Source organism: Myodes glareolus, chromosome 8 (assembly GCF_982192425.1).
Source record: "Myodes glareolus chromosome 8, mMyoGla1.1, whole genome shotgun sequence".
NCBI lineage: Eukaryota > Metazoa > Chordata > Mammalia > Rodentia > Cricetidae > Myodes > Myodes glareolus.
In genome coordinates, this window is record NC_142033.1 from 72,142,613 (window position 1) to 72,163,837 (window position 21,225).

At 42.5% G+C, this 21,225-nt stretch overlaps 1 protein-coding gene across 2 annotated transcripts in view; it reads right to left on the reverse strand.

The window, feature by feature from the left end:
• Positions 1 to 240: 240 nt before the first annotated feature.
• Nsd2 (nuclear receptor binding SET domain protein 2) overlaps positions 241 to 21,225 on the reverse strand; it is a 70,702-nt gene continuing 49,717 nt past the window's right edge. For both annotated transcript variants that reach the window (XM_087909115.1, XM_087909114.1), the window contains 12 exons: positions 20,392 to 20,515; positions 19,362 to 19,562; positions 18,211 to 18,390; positions 17,799 to 17,955; positions 17,469 to 17,674; positions 12,853 to 12,956; positions 12,320 to 12,589; positions 11,317 to 11,433; positions 6,830 to 6,971; positions 6,453 to 6,559; positions 4,443 to 4,647; positions 241 to 3,095 (listed from right to left, as the gene is read on the reverse strand). In XM_087909115.1, the coding sequence (XP_087765241.1) occupies positions 2,824 to 3,095; positions 4,443 to 4,647; positions 6,453 to 6,559; positions 6,830 to 6,971; positions 11,317 to 11,433; positions 12,320 to 12,589; positions 12,853 to 12,956; positions 17,469 to 17,674; positions 17,799 to 17,955; positions 18,211 to 18,390; positions 19,362 to 19,562; positions 20,392 to 20,515 (2,085 nt within the window). In that variant the 3' untranslated portion in view covers positions 241 to 2,823. The remainder of the gene's footprint in view (positions 3,096 to 4,442; positions 4,648 to 6,452; positions 6,560 to 6,829; positions 6,972 to 11,316; positions 11,434 to 12,319; positions 12,590 to 12,852; positions 12,957 to 17,468; positions 17,675 to 17,798; positions 17,956 to 18,210; positions 18,391 to 19,361; positions 19,563 to 20,391; positions 20,516 to 21,225) is intronic.

Genomic DNA, 21,225 nt, shown 5'->3' on the forward strand with positions numbered 1-21,225 from the left:
GAAAAAGACCTTTAAAGTTTTTTAATAAAAAAATACTCAATACAGTTTTCCAAACACAACTTTTCATTTTAAATGCTATTTTTCCCCCAACTGGTAATTCTTCTCTATATTTCAATATTACTTCCCCCCTCCCTCCCAAACTTCAAGTTTTTAAGCCTTCACTATCAGACCTGGTGACAGTACCCAGCATTCCTAAAAGGAACCTGACTTTATATTGTATGAAGTTTAGACACCAATAGGCACATTTAAACTTAAATTTAATTTCTGATAGGTCATTTCACATCTCAACAGGATACGGGGACACCATGATACATATGGACACAGCGTTTATTCTACTGACTAACAGTCATCAGCTACACTCCTTTGTAGACGAAGAGATTTGGCAACTGACAGTTGTTTGCATTAACTTTAATCAAAACATTTTTATCTTTAATTCTTGAAAATAAGGTAGCTCTGGAAGATGGGCCCTTCACACATCGTGTTACAGGTATCACTTGGAAGTCATCAGAAATGCCAACCTGAGTGTGCCTGCCTGGGATCCAGGAGTCCTAGGTGCTAGTACCAGGAAATTCCTCAGGAACTAGCACCGGAATCCTTGTTACTCTGAGATGCACTGCCTTACAGGTGCCTAGGTTTAAATGCTATAGTTCCACATTTTCTTAGACCAATGCTGGCGTGGACACTGACTGTGTCCCTTGGGCTGCCTGCTACCCTGCAGAGGCACACACATAGGTGTGTACTGGTTAGGGAACAGCTAGCTGGTTTTTGGATACTGAAGGTGCCTGAGGAACATGGAATCTGGGCAGGTTTCATTTGGTTTGTTTCACATTAAAGAAAACAACAACTGGAGCTGATGCTCAGAAAGTCACACACATCTTTCAGGCTCATCAGAGCACCTGGCACATCCCGAGTCACAGCTGGCCCTGTGGCTGGTCCTTCTGTGGGAAAGGCCATCACCCCAGGGGGTTACTTTACTCAGATTTGTATACTGGTCTTCGGTTGGTTTTCAGAGTTAGTGTTATTTACTCATTAATACTATTTGGGAAGATAAGTTGTCTAAAAAGTTCACAATATTTCCTTCAGAAAGATCATAAATAGTAATTTGGAACCAAAATTCCCAAGATGTATTTAACATTAAAAAAGAAAGTTAATCTGATCCCTCACAATGTGCTGCAAAACCAATTCTGATGCTCTTTCGCAGAAGCAGGGGGCCCCTGGGGCCTAGGAGCTGTGTGCATGTAAAGAGGCTGTCTGGCCTATCACCACACCAGCCTTCTAAACTTAGGGCACAGGTGACAAATTTATGAGCCAATCTAATATTTTTAGAGGACAGTCTGAACCAGGTTGAGTTCTAAACTGAAAAATGCTCCTTGTCTCATCTGCTCAAACAGATGTCTCCAGAAGTTACTAGGCTTGTGCCTATGGAAGCCAAGCCATAGGCTGCCTGCAAAGCTGCTTTAACTTTTGGGGGACTACTACTAGAGAAGGGTCAAAGGGGTGGTCATGACATGCTTGGCTTGCAAGTGTCATGGCTGACACACAACCCAGACTACTAAGAATGGTCAATCCTGTTCTAAATGGTGATTGCAGTTCTCCAAGGCTGGAGGGCAGCAGGACATCAGTAGCAAACCCTGCTAGGGACTTAATGGATAGAGTTTAAGCTTTTTTGCTTTGTGGCTTTTCTAAAACCAATTTCTGCTGCATTGCTTACACCCCCCCAATGGAATGCATGAGATCTCCTTTCTTAGTGTCCAAGCTCTCCAGGGCCAAGATATACTCCTGAGAAGGCAGAAGGAAGAGCTGGGCTTTTAGAGAAATTTAAATTTCATTAGGGAAATAGGTACCATCAGACCTGTCTACCATGAGACCAGGTGGTGCTCTGGTGGAAAGAGAGCAACGAAGCTTGGGCTCAGCTTCAGATGCAAAGAGGAGAGAGCACATTAGCCCAGGCTGTGTGCCTTGTGTCCTCCGTGCTTGCTCAATACTTCACATCTGCATGACAACTCAAATACATTTTAGCTGGTAATAATTTGTGAAACAGTTTTAGCAAAAGTATATTGGGAATAAATGCCAGAAACAGAAAAACCAATTGAAGAAAATATACAAGGGTTTCCCCCAAATATTGGTCCAAGAATGTGGGTTTAGAAGACATCAGAGAAAACAACGAAGGCAGCTGCACTGCTCCACAGGACACGCTGCCATCACTGGTTGTCGAGTCCACACAAAGGAAAGTCATGAGAGGAATCTTGCAACACCACAACCACTCAAAGTGCAAACAGCACTGAGGGAAAAATTCACATTAGTATGAAGAACATAGGCTGTTTCAAAAGAGCAAAATAATGATCAATCCTGATTAGGAGTAGCCCAGGGCCTGAGTCCCAGTCTGTCCTGAGTGGGGGCAGTATGTGAGTAGAAGCCTGAACCACCAGGATAGAGCTAATAGTGACCTTTAGAAAATTCTATTCTATACGTTTTGGGTAAGATAAAAGCATTTCACATGCCAGTTAATCTTCAATCATAACTTTAATCTAAAATAAAAATGGGAGGGCACCTTGACGTTGGGTCTCGGATTCAAGTGTAGCGGTGATGCTGCGTAGTAAGGCTTGTTTGTCCTGGACCGCTGAGTGTGCAGCTGACAAGCATCAGTGCAGACGCAGCACAGCTGCTGAGGATGGCTCAGTGGTAGAAGGTGCTCCTTCCCACCCAAGGAGGCCTATACATGTCATAGCATTATGAGCTGGGTCCTTGGGGCAAGTGCCATGCTTGCCTTCTCATTACAGGCAGGGTTGGCTATCCCATGCCACCCCTGGATCTGACTAAGCGCTATTTGCCTTCTGTGACTCTTCGCCAACACCGTCTTCTCTTCCTCTTCCCCTTTGACTTCAGTGATTCTGGAAACGATTTCTCAGTCTTGGTACTTCTTGCAGATTCTGCCCTCAAGTCATGCTCAGAGCAGTAGGACTGCCCATCCTGGGTGGAACGGAAGGCAGTCCCATCTTGGTGTTCCTTACAGAATGAGTTGGGGCACAGGTGGCAAAATGAGGTAGAAGGTTTGCCACATACATCACAGTGATGCCAAGGACATTCCCACTTCCCTGCAAAACAAAATACACCATCAGCAAACAAGCTTTAATGTTTTCAGGGCTGAGAGTAATTTTCTTGAAAGATTGAGGTTGAGCCCAGAAGGGACTCAAGCATGTGATCTCGTACTGAGTTAATATCCACAAAGTATGTTTCCCTTGAACTAGTCATCTTCCGCTTGAGTTGCTTGTACCAACATACCTAACTAGAAATTACTTTTAAAACTGGCTACTCAGCCAGGCGGTGGTGGTGCATGCCTTTAATCCCAGCACTCGGGAAGCAGAAGCAGGCAGATCTCTGAGTTCAAGGCCAGCCTGGTCTACAAGAGCTAGTTCCAGGATAGGGTCCAAAAGTACATGGAAACCCTGCCTTGAAAATAAATAAATAAGACTGGCTAGTCAAATAAATGCAAATTAACACAAGAGACTGCATTTCAGTTGCCAGAGAGAAGCTAGTAGTTGGTGCTCAAAGGCCAGGTAGGTACCAAGTGTTGCAGACTACAGTATACATACAGGCCAGCTGGAGCATTACACAAGACACCAAGGGCAGCTCACTGCTGTTGGTCCCTAGCAGAGTCTACTGATACCAACAGCTGCCTTCTAACTTGCCCTTTTGTGTTATTGTTTTGTTTTTTGAGACAGGGTTTTTCTGTGTAGCCCTAGCTGTCCTGGAACTTATTCCGTACAGCAGGCTGGCCTCAAACTCAAGAAGTCCACCTGCCAATGCCTGAGTGCTGGGATTAAAGGTGTGCATCATCACACCCAGCTTGGGACTTGCCTATTTATAAGGAAATAGTTTTATGCTTAGATATGAACCTCTGAAGATTAGGGTTAGGGATAACTGTCAAATCTAAATATATATGTAAAACCATTATTAGGTTTCTTGTCTCTGAGTCAAGTGTTTATAATTTTTCTTTTGAAATTCTAACTTTTCGTTCTGATGCTGTGACCACTCTTGAGTATGTAAGAGGAAAAGCCTATTGTCTTCCAGTTCTGTGTCATCTCTAGGACAGAGCCTACAAATCCTGGGAAGTTAGGTCACATGTCCTACAACCAGGCCTCCTAGTGACAAAACCAGTCCTGCTAAGGCTGCTGTAGTAGAACTTATCTTCTCCAGTAGAGCCCTGATGTATGTCACTTTAGATCTTGGCACTAATGAGATGACCACTCAACACTGGGCTTTGGAAGCTACTGCCTGCTCCCACCCTGTGCTCTAGCTGGTTCCCTGAAGTGGGAACATTTACCACCTGACCTTCCAATGAATATGCAACTAGGTAAGACCCAATGGATTAAGAGAGGCTGAATAAGAATAAGGAAGTGCACTGCAAGTTGTCAGAAGCTGCATGGGTGCTGGGCACCTACCAAAGGGCCGCTTGCCCAAGCCCAAGCAGGAGAGGTGGTAGGCCTTGGTGCAGAACTTTCGGTCGCATAACACCAGCTGTCCACCATCACCACAGCGGAAGCACTCATCCTCTGACTGCCGCTTCCCTTCTCCCTTGGCTCTGCGCCTTCTGGTTTTCTTCTTGGCCTTTTTACCCTTTTCCTCTGAAGAAAGGGATGTTGAGGTCTAGAATAAAGAATTAAGCATAGTTCACTTAAAAGAACATAGATGGAAGCAGTTAAAAGAAAAAAAAAAGGAAACTACAAAGATGCCCAAAAAGGAAGGTCCAAAGTGATACAGATTTCTGGGCTGTTCCAACATGGTGAGTGGTATCTGAGCTGGAGGTATAGCTAAAGGCTTTAGATTCCATTTCTAGCATCACAAAATAAAAGGGCAGGTCATGACCCACTATACCTTGGGCAACTCCTGCTAAGACAAAAACAAAACAAAAACACAATATAGAAGCTAAGAACTCAATTATGAGCAGTGTAGGTGTGGTGGTTTGAGTAAAGCCACTCTGTAGGCCCATAAGGAGTGTCACTACTAGGAGGTGTGCCCTTGTTGGAGTAGATAAGGTTTTGTTAGAGAAAAGTGTTAGTAGGGGCTGGCCTTGAGGTCTCAAATGCACAAGCCACACCCAGTGTGGCTTTCTCTTCTTGTGGATTCAATGTGACTCTGAGCTACCTCTTCAGCACCATGTCTGCCTGCATGCAACCATGCTTCCTGACATGATGAAAATGGACTAAACCTCTGGGCCCAGCCTCAATTAAATGTTTTCCCTTATAAGAGCTGTTATAGTCATGGTATCTCTTCACAATGATAAAACCCTAACTAAAACATGATGTAGGTGGGGCTTCTGTTATGTGTTAGTTTCATTGGTTAATAAAGAGACTGCCTTGGCCCTCTGATAGGACAGAAAATTAGGTAGGCGGAGGAAACAAAACAGAATGCTGGGAAGAGAGCAATGAGGCAGACGCCATGGAGCCAGCCACCAGGTCAGACATGCTGAATCTTTTCCGGTAAGCCACCACCTCGTGGTGCTACACAGATTATTAGAAATGGGTTAATCAAGATGTGAGAGTTAGCCAGTAACTAAATCTCTAGAGATAATGGGCCAGGCAGTGTTTTAATGAATACAATTTGTGTGTTGTTATTTTTGGGGCTAAGCTAGTCGTGCGGAAGCCGTGCGGGATGAAAAGCAGGCCTGCCCGCAGCTCCTCACTACAAAAACATGTAAGGGCGAACTAGTGTCAAAGAAGCAGTCTTTCAGAAAACATCTATAGGGTGTGCCCAGATTGAAAGTGCCTATGAGTGTCCTAACCTTTGTTCCAACAAGGGGTGCTCCAAAATTCATGTCCGTCCAAGGACTTGAACATGACTTTATTTTAAAATGCATATAATTACAATACCGGCACATCAAGCAAGCATGACTTGTAACTACACTAAAAGGGACTGGTGGCCAAAGGTGTGACTCAGTGGGATGGCACTTGCCTAGTAGGTATGGGCCCTGAGAAAGATCTATACACAGCAATGTAAACAACAAATAAGTAGTAGGACAATGGAGGGAAGTGGACAAAACAAACACCACATGGCACCTCATGTGAAGCAGCAGAATGCTGGAGTAAGGATTCTATAACCTGAGGAACAACACAGATCACTAGTCACCAACAGGAGCTGGAAAAGAGGCCTGAAAGACTTTCAAAGAAACTCAGGAGCAAATGTGGACCTGCCTTCAAGACTGAATCCATGTTTCTGATGTTTAAGTCACACATCTGTTGATGCTTAATTAGGCTAATCCCCACAGGAATTGCATCAGTGAAGAAATCTTAACAAGCAGCCTATACTGAGAGAGGACCTCATTAACCCCAACCCACATGCTACATGGATCCTGCCCTTGTCACAGCAACCGCTCACTAGATTGCAATCTTCCTAGATGCCACGATGCCACCAGAGCTGTGTTTCAGCTTCACAGAAGGCTGTGATGTCCTTACCTTTGGTCTGTCTCCAAGAAACCCACTACAATTGGAGGCTCCACACCGACAGACTGTCTTTTCATTGCCCAGACAATCAAGATTATAGTTGAATGTCAGCTCTGTCCCTAAAAGAGACACAATACAATGTTAGAGGCCATTGTTCTCCTGAGGCAGTGGATGTCAAAGAATCAGTTTCAAGAAAATGTACCCCCTTCACATGCACCCTGGCATGGCTCATATACCTCATCAATTTGCTGTTTAAAATAGATATCCCAAACAAAGCTTCCAAATCACTATCCTAAGAGTCTTTCCAAACCCAACCACACCAACTACCAGCCAGTGCCTCTCTTCCTGTCCATATGGCTCCAGAAACTTGTAGGACCCCAGTGATATACCTGCAGGAATGTCACACACAGCAAACAGGCCAACCCGTGTATCCCCATTCACTGTCCATTTCAGGGTCTCACAATTGGGCTGGCAGCTGTGGTTCATGAATCGTGAATAATTCCCTTTAGGGCCAGCGTCAATTATGCGGTCCTGCAGGATAAAAAGTCAAGGATATCTTTAATTTTTTTTTTCATTTTGTTTTTTCCAAGACAAGGTTTCTCTCTGTAACAGCCTTGGCTTTCCTGTAATTCACACTATAGATCACACTAGACTCAAACTCACAGAAATTCGCCTGCCTCTGCTAGGACTAAGGGCGTGTGCCATCATGCCCAGCTAACATCTTATCTCTAAAGGGACTCTTAATGCCATAGGTTGTATCGGATGACACAGTGTTATCTGTCATACTGAAAACCTTGGTATCCTGTTGTCCACCTGGACCAGACAACCCTCAGCCAGTCAAGATTCTTGCGTAAGGGCAGAACATGAGGACTGAGCCCAAGTGAGAGTCTTCACCACGAAGACTGTGAACTGGCACTTATAACACCACCCCAGCAACAAGTAAGCTAGGAGAAATACAAGAGTCACAGATCTGGGAAGGGCAGCAAGAGCCTATACAAAACCAGCACTGCCAGACAACAGCAAACTCCATTAAAAATAGACAAGCAGCGTCCACTCCTAGAGAGCAAAGGAGATACAAGCACAGCATGCTCAAGTTCCCACTGGCTGGAATCAATGGACTTTATCCATGATGCTGATGCAATGCTGCCATAAGAGGGACAGGCACAGACTGACAGTTCGGAGATAGCAGTCTGCAAAATCATAAATGTAAGCACACAGTGGCCCTGGGAACTGGCTCACTGAAATTCAAGGGTCCAAGCACTATGGAAGAATAAGAGCCACTTATTATGGCTCAGATCAGAAAGAAGATGGGCAGGTGGATACACAGCTGTAGCTTCTCCCCTGAAAACGTCTAGACCAAATATACAGTTCAGTAGGATCTCTGCTCTTCAGTGTTTATTTCTGAGATCAAAAATGAATCGGTACAAAAATGTCCGAAAAGGGATGAATCTATGCCAACAGCACCTCTAGCTGTGCCTTGTGAACCACAGAGCACTACAAAAGCAACCACACTGGAAAACTATGCTTGCACCACCCAGTGGGTGCTAACTTTGGAGGTTTCTCTTGGTAGTAAATACATAGGTCCCTTGAGAAACCTCCAAAGTTAGCACCCATTGATTGTTGTAAGCACAGAAGTCAAACTTGGTGGGTAGATGGCTGCAGTCCTAGCCACTCAGAATGCTAACAAAGGATATCACTTCAGCCCAGAACTCAGAATTCACCTCAGAAGAATAAAAGCTGTAGCTCAACGATCTGCTGTCTACTATACTAGTTGTTGTTTTAAACTCCAAGGTTTTCTAGACAGTAGATGAACAATCTATCACTGAATCAACCTCAGCTGTATTTGTACATTTATCAGCTGGTGAAATGGCTTACAAGATAAGGTACTTGCCATCAAGCCCATGACCTCAGTTTGAACCCCTATAGTTCATACCATAGAAAGAAAGAATTGACTTCCAGAAGTTGTCTCCGATCTCCACAAGTGTGCCATAGCATGCACAGTCACACTTATGCACACACGAAGTAAATACATGTTTTAAAAAGTGCACAATGTGACTGCAGACACATGTGTGACAACTGTTTAGAAGTTAGTTCTCTTCTTCCAGCTCGTTTTGAGACAGGGTTTCTGGTTTCTAACACTGCACCATGTACTCCAGGCTAACTGACTTGAGAGTTTCCAACTGAATATTTTTTAAAAAGTTACTTTTATTTATGTGGTTTTTTTTCTCTGTGACTATATGTCATGTGGGTGAGAGTACGAATAGAGGCCAGAAGGTGTTAGATCTGGAGCTGGAGTTACAGACAATTGGGAGCTGCCTAATGTGGGTTCTATGGACTGAACTTAGGTCTTCCAGAAAAAAATTCTAGTGTACGTGTATGTGTGTACATACACATAGAGGATCAACTTCAGATGCTATTTCTCTAAAACTTTCTGTCCTTTTTTCTTTTAAATATCCATTTCCTTTCTTATTTATTTGTTGTGTGTGCCATGTGTGGAGGCGAGAGGAAAACTTTCTTGAGGTGGTTCTTCTTCCACCATGTAGTTCCTGGGGATCAAACTCAGGTCATCAGGTTTTTGCCAAACACCTTTATCCGATGAGTGATCTTACCTCACCACCAAATCTTGTTTTTGAGATAAATTCTTTCATTGGAATCTAGGATTCACCAATTAGCCTGGTCTTGCCACCAAGCCAAAGATCCTCCTGTCTCCCCCTCCCTAGCTTTGGGACTATAAAGAGTGTGCTACCATGCTCAGCTTTTTATGTGAATGCTGGGTCCTCATGCTCTGTGCAGCAAGTATTTCACCAACTAAAACAGTCTCAACTTCTTTTATTATTTTAAAGTATACCTGACATAAAAGTTTACTGGCTTTTTGTGTTTTGGTGTGTGTGTGTCTGGAGACTGAACCCAGAGCCTTGCACACGCTGGCAAGCACTCTACTACAGAGCCATATGCCCAACCACATCTTAAGCATTTTTAAGTGTATAATTAATTGTAATAAATACATTTATAAGGGTACCTTCTTTAATCTTTCAATTCTTTACATACATGGGAAGGATTCTTATGCCTTACCTCTCAAATGTTGGGAATATAGGTATAGGCCACCATGCTTAGTCCTCTGAGGTGTTTAATTAGCTTAAAAGCCTTGGTTATACAGACCAGGCACAGTAGCCTGTGTCTGTAATTTCCACACTAGGTTGGCTTGAAACAGGAGGATTCCAAAATTCAAGGCCAGTGTGGACTATAAAGCTAGTTCAAAATCAGGGCTAGGGATATATCTATCTCAGTGGTAAAGCACTTGTCTAGAATTTATAGAGTTAGAGTTGGATTCTCCAACATTTAAAACAAAAACAACAAAAGTTATTTCAAAGTTTTCTGCTTAGAGAGCTAAGATCTTCTTTAGAATTAATTCTTTTCTATTCTTTTTAGGTCTTAGGATTCCGCCCCCTCCCCCGCTGAAAACTGGACATTTAAAACTAGTAATATAGTAACTCTGAACCTGCTCACTGTTGATCTTATTAATTCTGTGTCATGGCAGAGCCTGTAGGGAATGCTACTCACCTCTTAAGTTCTAGGGTCCATACCTTTTGCAACCAATTCTTTTATTTTATTTTTTTTAAATTCAAATCCACCAGTGGGGAAATGTAAATGGCAGATTAGTGCATCCCACCCACCTGTTAATATTTTGACACGTTCACTTTGTCTTTTGTTTTACTATGTATGCACAGACATACATGTCATACATGTATATGTAATAGAAACAGACACACATCACCACCACCACTACCCACCACCAATCCTTTCAGGACTAGCTGGGAACATCTTGCTCTGTTCCTATATATAGGTTTGCTTGCTCTCCCTACTTTCCCTTCACCCCCTCAGCATCCTACTGCCTTATTTCTCAGGATTCTACTGCCTTATTTCTCCCAAGAGCTAGAATTATAGGCATGCACCATCATCCCTGGCTTGGGTATCTCCTGTACCTTTTTTTAAAAAAATATTTTAATCTTCTTGTCCTGACAATGACTTCACTAAAAGGCGCAATCCCCACAGCTTATAGCAAATGACAGGAACCCAATACTACTCCATAGACTGAGAATGGTCAAGCTTCCTGAGGGACTGTTGGCTGGGGACTTTGGAGCCATTCCAATTTCTACAGAGGCCCTATAGTCCCAGATACCAGAATCAAAGTGCCTGGTTCATAGCCATTTTCTATCTTGTTTTCAAGCATTATTTAGTCGTGTCTTTTAAACAGAGCCCCATTTTTCTGCTGAGTTTTGAGCTTACTGGTAACAGAAGGCACAAGAGTACCATTCTGATGCACTTTTCTACCTAGGCATAGTTACCTAGTTACTTTCATTCCGAGAATAACAAAAACATCTAGCAACTAGGTTCCAGATGTTTAAAACTATGAATTACAAAGTCTTAGGGAGTAGCACAAGCCTCTTATTCCACACATTTGGGAAGCTGAGGCAGACAAGAGCTTGCACCCAGACGTTTGAAGCGAGCCTTGGAAACACACAAAAAGAGGGAAAGCACAGGATTCATAAGCAAATAGAGCACAACACAGCCAAAACCACTCTACAATGTAGCCCAGATAACATGCAATGCTCATGTCTATGCTTTTCCCCCTTGATCTTAAGGAGAATCTTGATATACTTTTTATGTTGTACTGGACACACATGGCTCTTAGGATGCTCAAAGCCAAAGGCAGCTCTACATTTAGAAAAAAATATGCAGATGTTTGAGGAAAGTTACTAAGGAGATGAAATGAGAATTATCACCAAAATACAAGGGCCAATTATAGAGGTAATGAACCCTCCAGGTCCATGTTCAAGATGTCACAAATGAACAGCAAAGACACGCTTCTCAATACCTTGTCTATGGTGAGCATGTAAAAGTGAGTGATGTCATTCTCATGTGCATATTTGATTCTTGCCATACATTCCTCTTCATCAATCAGCTCACCAACATACTCATTAACAAATTCTCCCTGGAAATCAGAAGAATGTAATAATTGAGTACATACCGGCCAATTCTTAGAATCAGGGTTCAAGATACCAAGACACCATCAATTAGTCTAGGATAACATGTTAATACCTCAGGGGTGTAGTTCCTAGAGCTCCTTAATTAAGTTCAAATTCAAATAATCTCATATTTATAAATAAAGATTGTCAGTGGCAGATACAATCATGTATTCTCAGAGTTGCAACATCCCAGATTGTTTTCTACAATGTCTTGCCTTAAAAGAGCATTTCTGTTAACCCACTACCCATATACGTAGTAAATTACATGCAGGTTTCTAATAGGAAAGAGGTTATGAAGAACTTGACAGCAGGCTCCACAGCAAGTCTACATGAAGCAACAGCTGAGGCAACCAAGGAATAAGGCTGGAGAAGAGTGCATCTCAGCAATCTTTTTAATTTTTGTTTATGTTTTGTTTTTAAGAGACAGGGTTTCTGTGAAGTCCTGGCTGTCCTAGAACTTGTTCTATAGAACAGGCTGACCTTGAACTCACAGACATCTGCTTGCCTCTACCTCCTGAGTGCTGGGATTAAAGGTGTGCCACCAAAATCGAAGAAAGGAGAGAGGGAGGAAGAGGGGAGGGAATGAGGTGAGCCGTTAATTCTTACAAGTGGGGAAGAGCGAGCTAGTGAGATGATGAAGTGGGTAAAAGTACTTGCCACCAAGTCTGAGGACCTGACCTGAGTTCAGTCCCTGGAACCCACATGGAAGGAGAGACCTGACTCCGGAAACTTGTCATCTGATCTCTACATATATGTCAGGGCATATGCATATCCACACACATTCCATGCATACACAAACATACACTTAAGAATCACTACACAGTATAAGAAGCAGGGGGACATATGGCATACCTTTCTGATGTCCCTTTTGGCAACCAGGCCCCACCCTTTGCCATCTGTCTTGATGATCTTGGTCTCAGGGTACTGGCGTTTAGTGAAACACTGGTTCTGGCAGTATTCACCTGCAGGACACACCTGCGGGTGGCACTCAAACATCAGCATCCTGTTTAGACATTCTGAATCAGAGCCACAGGGGTTCTCATCTGTGGGCTTACAGTTGCACTTTGGGATTTCAGAAATGTCAGCTGTATAGATCTGGACTTTACCATATGGTTTATTCACCTATAAGAAAAAAACAAGTTGTCTTGACTCTACTTTGTAAATAGAGTCCTGGATCCCTGCACACTCATACTGTGCCTTCAAGGGCCCACCTTGTAAACATGCATTCTGATAATCATGACTGGGCCCACAGAGATAGTTTCTGACAGACCTCTTAATGGCCATAACCTGGGACTGAAAAATCTGTAGCCCAAGAGCCACATCAAAACCACTTCGTTGAGAAGGAAGACACACACATATACACATAATCCTGACATGCCCATCACCTTGATATGCTTGTATGGTGGAGGTTTCCTCTCACTCTCCTGTGTTTCTCGGGCTTCCCGCTGAAGTTTGATTTCATTAAAACGAGCTTCAGCTTCTTGCAGTGCTAAAAAGTCAATAGAATATGAGAAATATATTTCAGTAAATAAATATATTGACCTTTTAAGGAGTTCCATATTCACTGCTAAGTACTGTTGTTGGTTTCCCTAAAGCTAAGGGCTATGAAACACTGTAAAAGGCAGATAGTCACCTCCCCAGTGACTAAACACTAGGAGCTGATTTATGCCAGCTCCACACAAAGCCTAGCAGCTGAGTTTCTATCAAGCATGACCCACTTTCTGTACTGAATTCTAAGGATAAGGCAACAGTATCAGTGCTTTGAACATATTGTACTTAGAAAAAAAAAGTGAACTTTTATTCCTTTTAAAGTAAAAGGTCTCTGAGAAGAAGCACCAGTTCAGATCAACAGCGGACATATCAACACCCAATTTGCAAACTGTCAATTTCACTGTGAGGCCAGGTCAGTGGCTGAGCTGAGCTGGCAGCTGCTAGTCAGTCATTAGCAGGCACAACTTAATAGCAGGTCAGTATCAGGAGTCAGGAGCCTGGGGTCCCGCCTTCACCACTTGGTACCATATCAAACTCATTGGGTTCCCAATCTCTACCAGAATCTCTCCTTTGATGATTTTCAAGTTATCTTTTGATAGGTATCTGGTTGTATGTGTGTGTTTACACACGGGTTTCTCTGTGGAACAGTCCTAGCTGTCCTGGAACTTGCTTTGAACAGGCTAGCCTCAGACTCACAGAGATCTGCCCACATCTGCCTCCCAAGTGCTGGAATTAAACGTGTGTACCACCACTGCCAGGCTAATAGCTATCCATTCTTACTCAGTCCTCTTGAAGCCCCCAAATGTTGAGGCATCAAGGAAAGAGGACAGGCTGCTGTTGCTTGATATCTGCTAAACTCTCAGCAGCAAGGAGCTGTTGGCATACATTTTCATATACCATGACAAATCCCACTGTGGTTGACTAAATCCATGTAAAACCCAGAAAGCTTAAAAAGTAATTTGAGCCACACACACACACACACACAGAAAAAACAGAGTTTAGCACTGCTTAATGCTGTGGTTCCTTTAAGAGAGGTTTTCCTGATTCAACAGTAGCAGAAAAAAAGCTAAGTGGTTTTGAAATGGCGGTTTTCTGGGCCATGCTGCCAGAGTGAGAACTCTGGCTCTTTCAGGAGGCCAAGCATTTAAATGGGGTTTCTGGGCAGCATGTTGCAAATTACTTGCATGGGCCAAATGGTTATCAGAGTTGAGGTGGTGAGGACGGATCGTACCCTGCAGTCTCAGAGGCAGTGAACGAACTTCTGCCATGTCGGACTGGTGGGGCAAGCAGGCAGGGCCCTATTTCCCCTAGCAATGCCGCTGCTTACGTTCATAAGAAGGGCTTGGCATTTTAAGAAGCACTTCTGATCAGAAAAGGATTACAGATACGCAATAAAGACAAATCCAAATAAAAAAGACCTCTAGATGGGTCACAGTGTTGGAAAAATGTACATAGGCTTGGGAGAGAGAAAAGGAGTACAGAGAGTTGGAAAAAAAGTAAATCATTTAAAAAAGAAATGAAACAAAGTCTTTAAAGAGACACAATACAGACAGTCATACATTAAAAGGAGTAAAAAAAAAGTCACATAAAGATGGAAAATTCACAGAGAGTCTGGATTATTTATACTACTGTGTTTTCTTTGAATATTTTAACTGTGAATGAGCTAAGTACAGAGAGACATTTCATTGTACAGACTGTTAAACTAAACCAGCATATATACCCTAAAGGTATGTTGACTTCAAAATTCAGGTCTAAGGATTTGTGGCTTTGGAAAACAGGTTCTTTTTTTAAAATGTTTATTTTTTAATATTTATTTATTTATTATGTATACAATATTCTGCCTACATGTATGCCTGCAGGCCAGAAGAGGGCACCAGACCTCATTATAGATGGTTGTGAGCCACCATGTGGTTGCTGGGAATTGAACTAAGGACCTTTGGAAGAGCAGGCAATGCTCTTAACTGCTGAGCCATCTCCCCAACCCCCAAAGAAGTTCTTCTTTTGTTTCCAGAGGATGACAACCTGTGGAATCCTTCAAAACTAATGTGGTTTGATAGACTAAGACCCCCCCAAAAGGTCGCCATGAACATCCCCCAAAATTGCTTCATCCAACAAAAAGCAGGAAGCAGTTTGGAAAGAACTATGCCCAAATTCCCAAATATTGTTTGTAAATGTTTGTTTACCTTTAAAGGGGGATATGATATAAAGATGAATACTTTGCATTGGTATGGATCTTAGTTTATTGATACAAACTTAAGATCAATTTTGTTGTATGTATATTTCTGTTCTTGATTAAGAAGGTATTATTGTGTTTGTGCAGCTCATTTAAAAATGTAACGTATAGCTGTGTGGTGGTGGCACTCACCTTTAATCCCAGCACTCGGGAGGCAGAGGCAGGCGGATCTCTGTGAGTTCGAGGCTAGCCTGGTCTACAAGAGCTAGTTCCAGGACAGGCTCTAAAGCTACAGAGAGACTGTCTCGAAAATTAAAAAAAAGTAATGTATAATTAAGAAATATAGGTTAATAATCATGTAAAACAGTCAAGCTTGTAGTCATGTTAGGTTTTCTAGATATATAGACATATATTTCAGTTAGATAAATATTCTTCAATTCTTTCAGAGACCTTCAGAATGTGTCATTTAAATGTTTTAATAACTTAGGACTTTTCATGACAATGAGACACATCTGCTCCTGGTAGAACCAATTACTTCAAGAGTAAGATGGGCATCGAAGAGGATCCTTATAGAGTTTGCTAGCCATTTTGGCAAGAAACTGCTCTTGCCTGGACTGTTTGATGCTAAAATGTATGAACTGAACATGCAGGACCCACAGAAAAATGACTGCTGAACTTGCCTAAATGTGAGGCCATCCTTTAGGGTTCCTGCTTCATAAAAGAGTCTGCTAGACATTCTGCAGGACACAGAAAGATGTGACTGACAAACTGCCAATATAGGCAGAACTATCTTCGAAATTTCCTGCTTCATGGGAAAGTCTGCAGGATACTGTGGGCCTGTAGGCTGAAAATTGATGCTTCAATGATACAGAAGAACTCTGGGTGACTGTTCAGGCAGCAAGAAGTCTCTGCCAATTCCAGAGTTTTGGCAATTGCTTACAATGCACTTCCTGTTTACTTAGGTAATATATCCTTCTGGAGTCTTTGATGGAGTTGAAGAATATATAGTTATAATTAAAGTTTTCCTTAGTTATGATAAATGTAGGTATAAATATTGTAACCATAATTCTTGCTTGATACCTATTTTGTTACATGTAATTTTACTATATTAAAGTTAAAACTTCCCTTTTATTTAAACAGAAAAGGGGAAATGGTGTGGAGGTCCTTCTGTCTATGTGATGCTCTTACTGGTTAAGGAATAAAGAAATGGCTTGGCCTGATAGGGTAGAACAGAGTTAGGCAGGGAAAACTAAACTGAATGCAGGGAGAAAGAAGGTGGAGTCAGGGAGAAGTCATGGAGTTGCTGCTGAAAACAGAAGTGCTGAAACTTTGCTGGTAGGGCATGACCTTGTGGTGATGCACAGATTAATGTAAATGGGTTAAATTAAGATATAAAAGCAAATAAGAAGCTAGAGTTAATGGGCCAAGCAATGATTTAAATAATATGGTTTCTGTGTGATTATTTTGGGAGTCTGGGCAGCTGGGAAACGAACAAGCAACCTCCTTACAACAAGCAGGGGCAAAGCTTTAGTTCTCCCTGCATAAATAATGTAAGCACTTGAAGTTTTTCCTACTGTCCACACTCACTATGCATCTAGAGAAAATGTTGAATCTTACTATGCAACATCACTCTTCTCTCTCCTATCTCCTTACTGACCCAGTCATTATCTAACTTAACTACACTTTTGACACTATCTCCTAGACTGTGGAATCAGACACAGCATTCCGGTTGGTCTGCTCACTCTAACACTGTGTAAGGTACCCAAGGTACAACTGTGTCTGCTGAAGAATTAGAAACAGAGAGCTAGAACTTAAGGTTCCAATCCTGGAAAATCATCTCCAGAGCTGCCATACAAAAAGCCAGTTATGGGAAATATTTATAATTAGTTCTAAACATAGTATATCTTTTAAAAAGCTTTATTTATTTATTTACTTATGTCTTTATTTACTGTTTTTTTCAAGACACGGTTTTTCTGTGTAGACCTGGCTGTCCTGGAGCACACTCTATAGACCAGGCTGGCCTCGAATTCACAGAGATCCTCCTGCCTCTGCCTCCCAAGTGTTGGGATTAAAGGTGTACAACACTACTGTATGGCAAAAAAGCCTTATTTCATTTTAATGAAATTAATTATAAGCTAATATTGTAAAAGTTATTAAATAGCATAAGCATACATTAAGAGACACATCAGACTGCAAACTTCCTTTTTTCTACTACAGAAGTAGATATAGAATGTTTAGTCTAGGAATTTTTAAAGAGATCAAATTTCAAAAGAACAGAAATTAGGATTAACAAGCATATAAGAATGCCATCTACACGCCATTGGGAAATCTCCATACCATTCTTGAAGACTCTTCCAATTCCTCTGACTCCCTGGTAGCGGCTGCCCCGGTCCCCCTCCATGTACGGAAATACTCGTGCCTGATGTGTCCAGTAATAATCTTTAGATCCAAAGAAAAATACAGGGAATTCTCCAATCTCGTGCTTCATTTTCTGAATATTTGGGGGAACATTTTTGGGATGACAAACTTCTGCAGGCCACCACCTATTATAAACATTAAAAACAGGATTCACAGATTCTTCAGTGACAAAATTTTCAATACTTAGTAAAGTAAAACGAAAACATTTAAATAAATACAGACACAAAAGCACAGAATTTTATTTCATACCTGTAGTTCCCAAGTTTGACCCAAATGATGTCTTGAAAGTGTAGCTTCTTCCCAGCCCGGCAGTCATTGCAGAACCAGCTGCCATCAGGCATATCAATGTTCAGGCAATCTGGATGAAAGGCTGCTGGGCAGGCCTCACAACAAAGAAGACTTCCCCCTACAAGAGAACAAGCTAGCCTGAGTTTGTCTCACCAGGTCAGTCTAGGCACGCACTCTCAGCCTGTAACTGGCACAAACCTGATGGAAGCAGGAGTGTCAGTATGTCAATCCATAAGTCAACACCCAATGGCATTGCTTTACCAAAGTCGTCTCCTGTGTCTATGGGATCCACTTAGTTTAAAGCCCGAGGTGAGGCCTCTGGAACCAGCAGAGCTCTGTGTGCAGCAACACACACAGCAGAACCCATCCTTACCTTTGGAGCACACGAAGCACCAACTCACATTGACGTGGGTATGGTGTCGCTTCCCCTTCCGAGCAGTGAAATGGGCTGTGCAGATGATGTTGTTAGAAGCAATCACTGAGCATCCTGCTGCCAGACAGGCATCCCCTCCATGATAGGCAACGGGGCAGCGGATACATCGCATCATTTTACCTAAAAGAAATAAGCACCCTGAGGACTACAAATATTGTTGACTCCCATGACTCAGAAAGTTACGATGGAAGAGCCTCCATCAAAGCAAAGGTATTTCAAAGCAGTGTTTGAGAAACATCATTTAAATGACACATTCTAAAGCAGGACAAACCAGCATTTCTTTTTGTTTGTTTGTCTGTTTGTTTGTGTTTGTTTGGAGACAAGGTTTCTCTTTGTAGTCCTGGCTGTCCTGGAACTCACTATGTAGATCAAGCTGGTCTCAAACTCACAGAAACCCACTTGCCTATGCTTATTAAATGCTGGGATTAAAGTCATGCACCATCACAGCATTGCCAATCAACCAGCAATTCTTAACCAGAGCTGCTATCATTTGGGATTTGTGGGAGTCTCTTCTGGGTACCCTTCCTAGTAGATGTTGATAGCAAGTACCCCTAAATGTTGTGAGTGCTTCCCTCCCTCTACATATATCCCACCAGAGAAGCCCTGTAACAAAAAGGACATAGCACCTGCCCTCTTCAACCCCACACAGCTACCCTTATCTTCCACATATGTAATCTGATTTTAAAGTATTTCCCAGTTGGGAATGAAGCTCAGAGATAAAGCACTTGACTAGTATGTTAGGCCCACGGCTCTGCCTCCTGTATTACAAATAGAAGTTTCCCTTATATATAAAGTGCCTTTAAAAAGGAGCAAAGAGAATCCAGAGACAACTCAGGTAGTATTCTTTGCTGAGAATTAAGAATCTGAAAGTCCTGATATAGAAAGAATAGAATGGGGGCAAGTCTTATGTTACAAGAACAAAACAAAATGCTTGACTTATGAGTCAACAGAATAACAGGAGATAATAGAGACCATTAGAGTTCATAACCTCTGGTGACACTTGTCTAGCTAACATCAATGGTCCCACCTTCAGAACACCCATACTCTGCGAGTGAACCCAAGTTGTAAGGACCCATCACATCTATCTGTACCTTTTGATGGTCGTGGATTTGAAGGGTTTGAGGCATGGCAGCTCACACAGCTGTGGAGAGGGCAGCGAAAGCCTCGGCTCTCAAACACAGTGAGAGGGTACTTTTTTACACAAGCTTCATGGTAAAATTTTCCACACTGAGTTACCACACAGCGCTTCACCTCCATCTTGCTTTCTTTACACACGAAGCATGAGTGAATCCCTAACAAGTGGTTAAAGAAAGGGATAAGAGGAAGGTGCAGATAACAAGAGTTATATTGCAGTTCTGAGCAACTATAATTAAGCAACTTTTCTGGAGCAGCCTGTGTTGCTGACTAATCTAAGCTTTCTTCAGAAAAAAAGCCTAGTCATTTGAGTTTGCTGTCATCAAATCTCCAGCTTCACCTGAAATACAGGAAAGTCTTTCTTCTTCCTGGCCCACTCACCAGTGCAGCAAAGACTTGCTCTGGCTGGAGAAGACTGACTCTAAAGTGTTCTACTGCTGTTGGGCTGTCTGGGCGGCTTGACCCTTCTTGGGGACCGTTGTGATCCTAGACTGTCAGCTGAATCCTGAGGCACTAGAGTGGTGGTAGAGCAGAAGCACTAGCCCCCCAATTAAGTTCTTGTTATTGGAAATGAAGCTACAAATGACATCTAGTCTTTGAAATGGACTGAGAATTCCATAAATACCAGTGTTCTATAGCTAACTACTAGTTAGGCAGAACTGTTTGGAAGTGTCACACTCCATAACCGTCACCTATAGAGCAAGGTGTATGCTAGTCCCACAGGAAGGGTTTGGAAAAGTACACAGCCTTTTATTCCCTCACTCTACCAGTCGCTGTATCCAGAACTACTTGCCCAGTGATACTGTCATTCAAATAGTAAAGCCCACAGTATAGTAGAAGAACTTAGAAGCATACAACCTTTGAGTCAGTATGTGTGGAACTTGTAATCTGCCAAATGTCTCATACACAACTTGAGGAAGCACATATAAAAGGACAAACAGAGCCAACCTCCACACACAATCCCCAGCTTCAGAAACTGGAACTTACCTGAGGCACATTCAGTGCAGGTGAATCTTCCTTCTGGTCTTCGGGAAAGTCCAAGGCAGGCTAGGTGGAATGCTCCACAACAGGGGCCCTCACACAACAAGAGGCTGCCTGTCTTCTCACACAACTGCGGGGAACAGAGGGTGGCATGAACCTACACCTAGTCAGAGCCCTTTCAGGGCTCTCCTCACCACGTGGGGCAATTTGATTCCATCTCTGGCATGCAAATGAACATAAGTACCTGTACACAGTGAAATGCCTAGAAGGATTACAGACTACAGCCAGGTCAAGTTACACAAAGACGTTAGTCCCTCAGCAAGGGCTAAAGAAACAAAAGATCAAAACCCTGAAGGATGCATTCAGGGTGTTTCAGATCAAACGTGAATGTCAAAAACCCAAAACCCATGGCATTTTCACCATACAGCCATCCTTCCACAGGTGACAGCAATGGAGCGCCTGTCAACCATTTTGCAACTGTGGACAAATCAGCAGTCTAGCATGGATAGTAGCACTGACCACAACTCAGAATGGTGCAGCAACTAAGGCACAGAAAGGTGAGAAGCTTTCTTAAGATCACCAACTCTGCATCCAGCCCAGGTAGGACACTGACCCGGGCAATACCACTGTTGGGATATGGGTCTAGTCACACGGTAACCCCAGCCCATGACTGGTCTCCCAGTGAACTAAGAAAGCAGCAAGGCACCACATCACCCTAGCACCTTATTTCTTACAGCATACATTCCCAAGAACTATTCAAATTCCCATATGTATACTGGTGCTATACATGAAACACATCCTACCTGAGAATGAATAATGTTAACTTAGACAATACCAGAA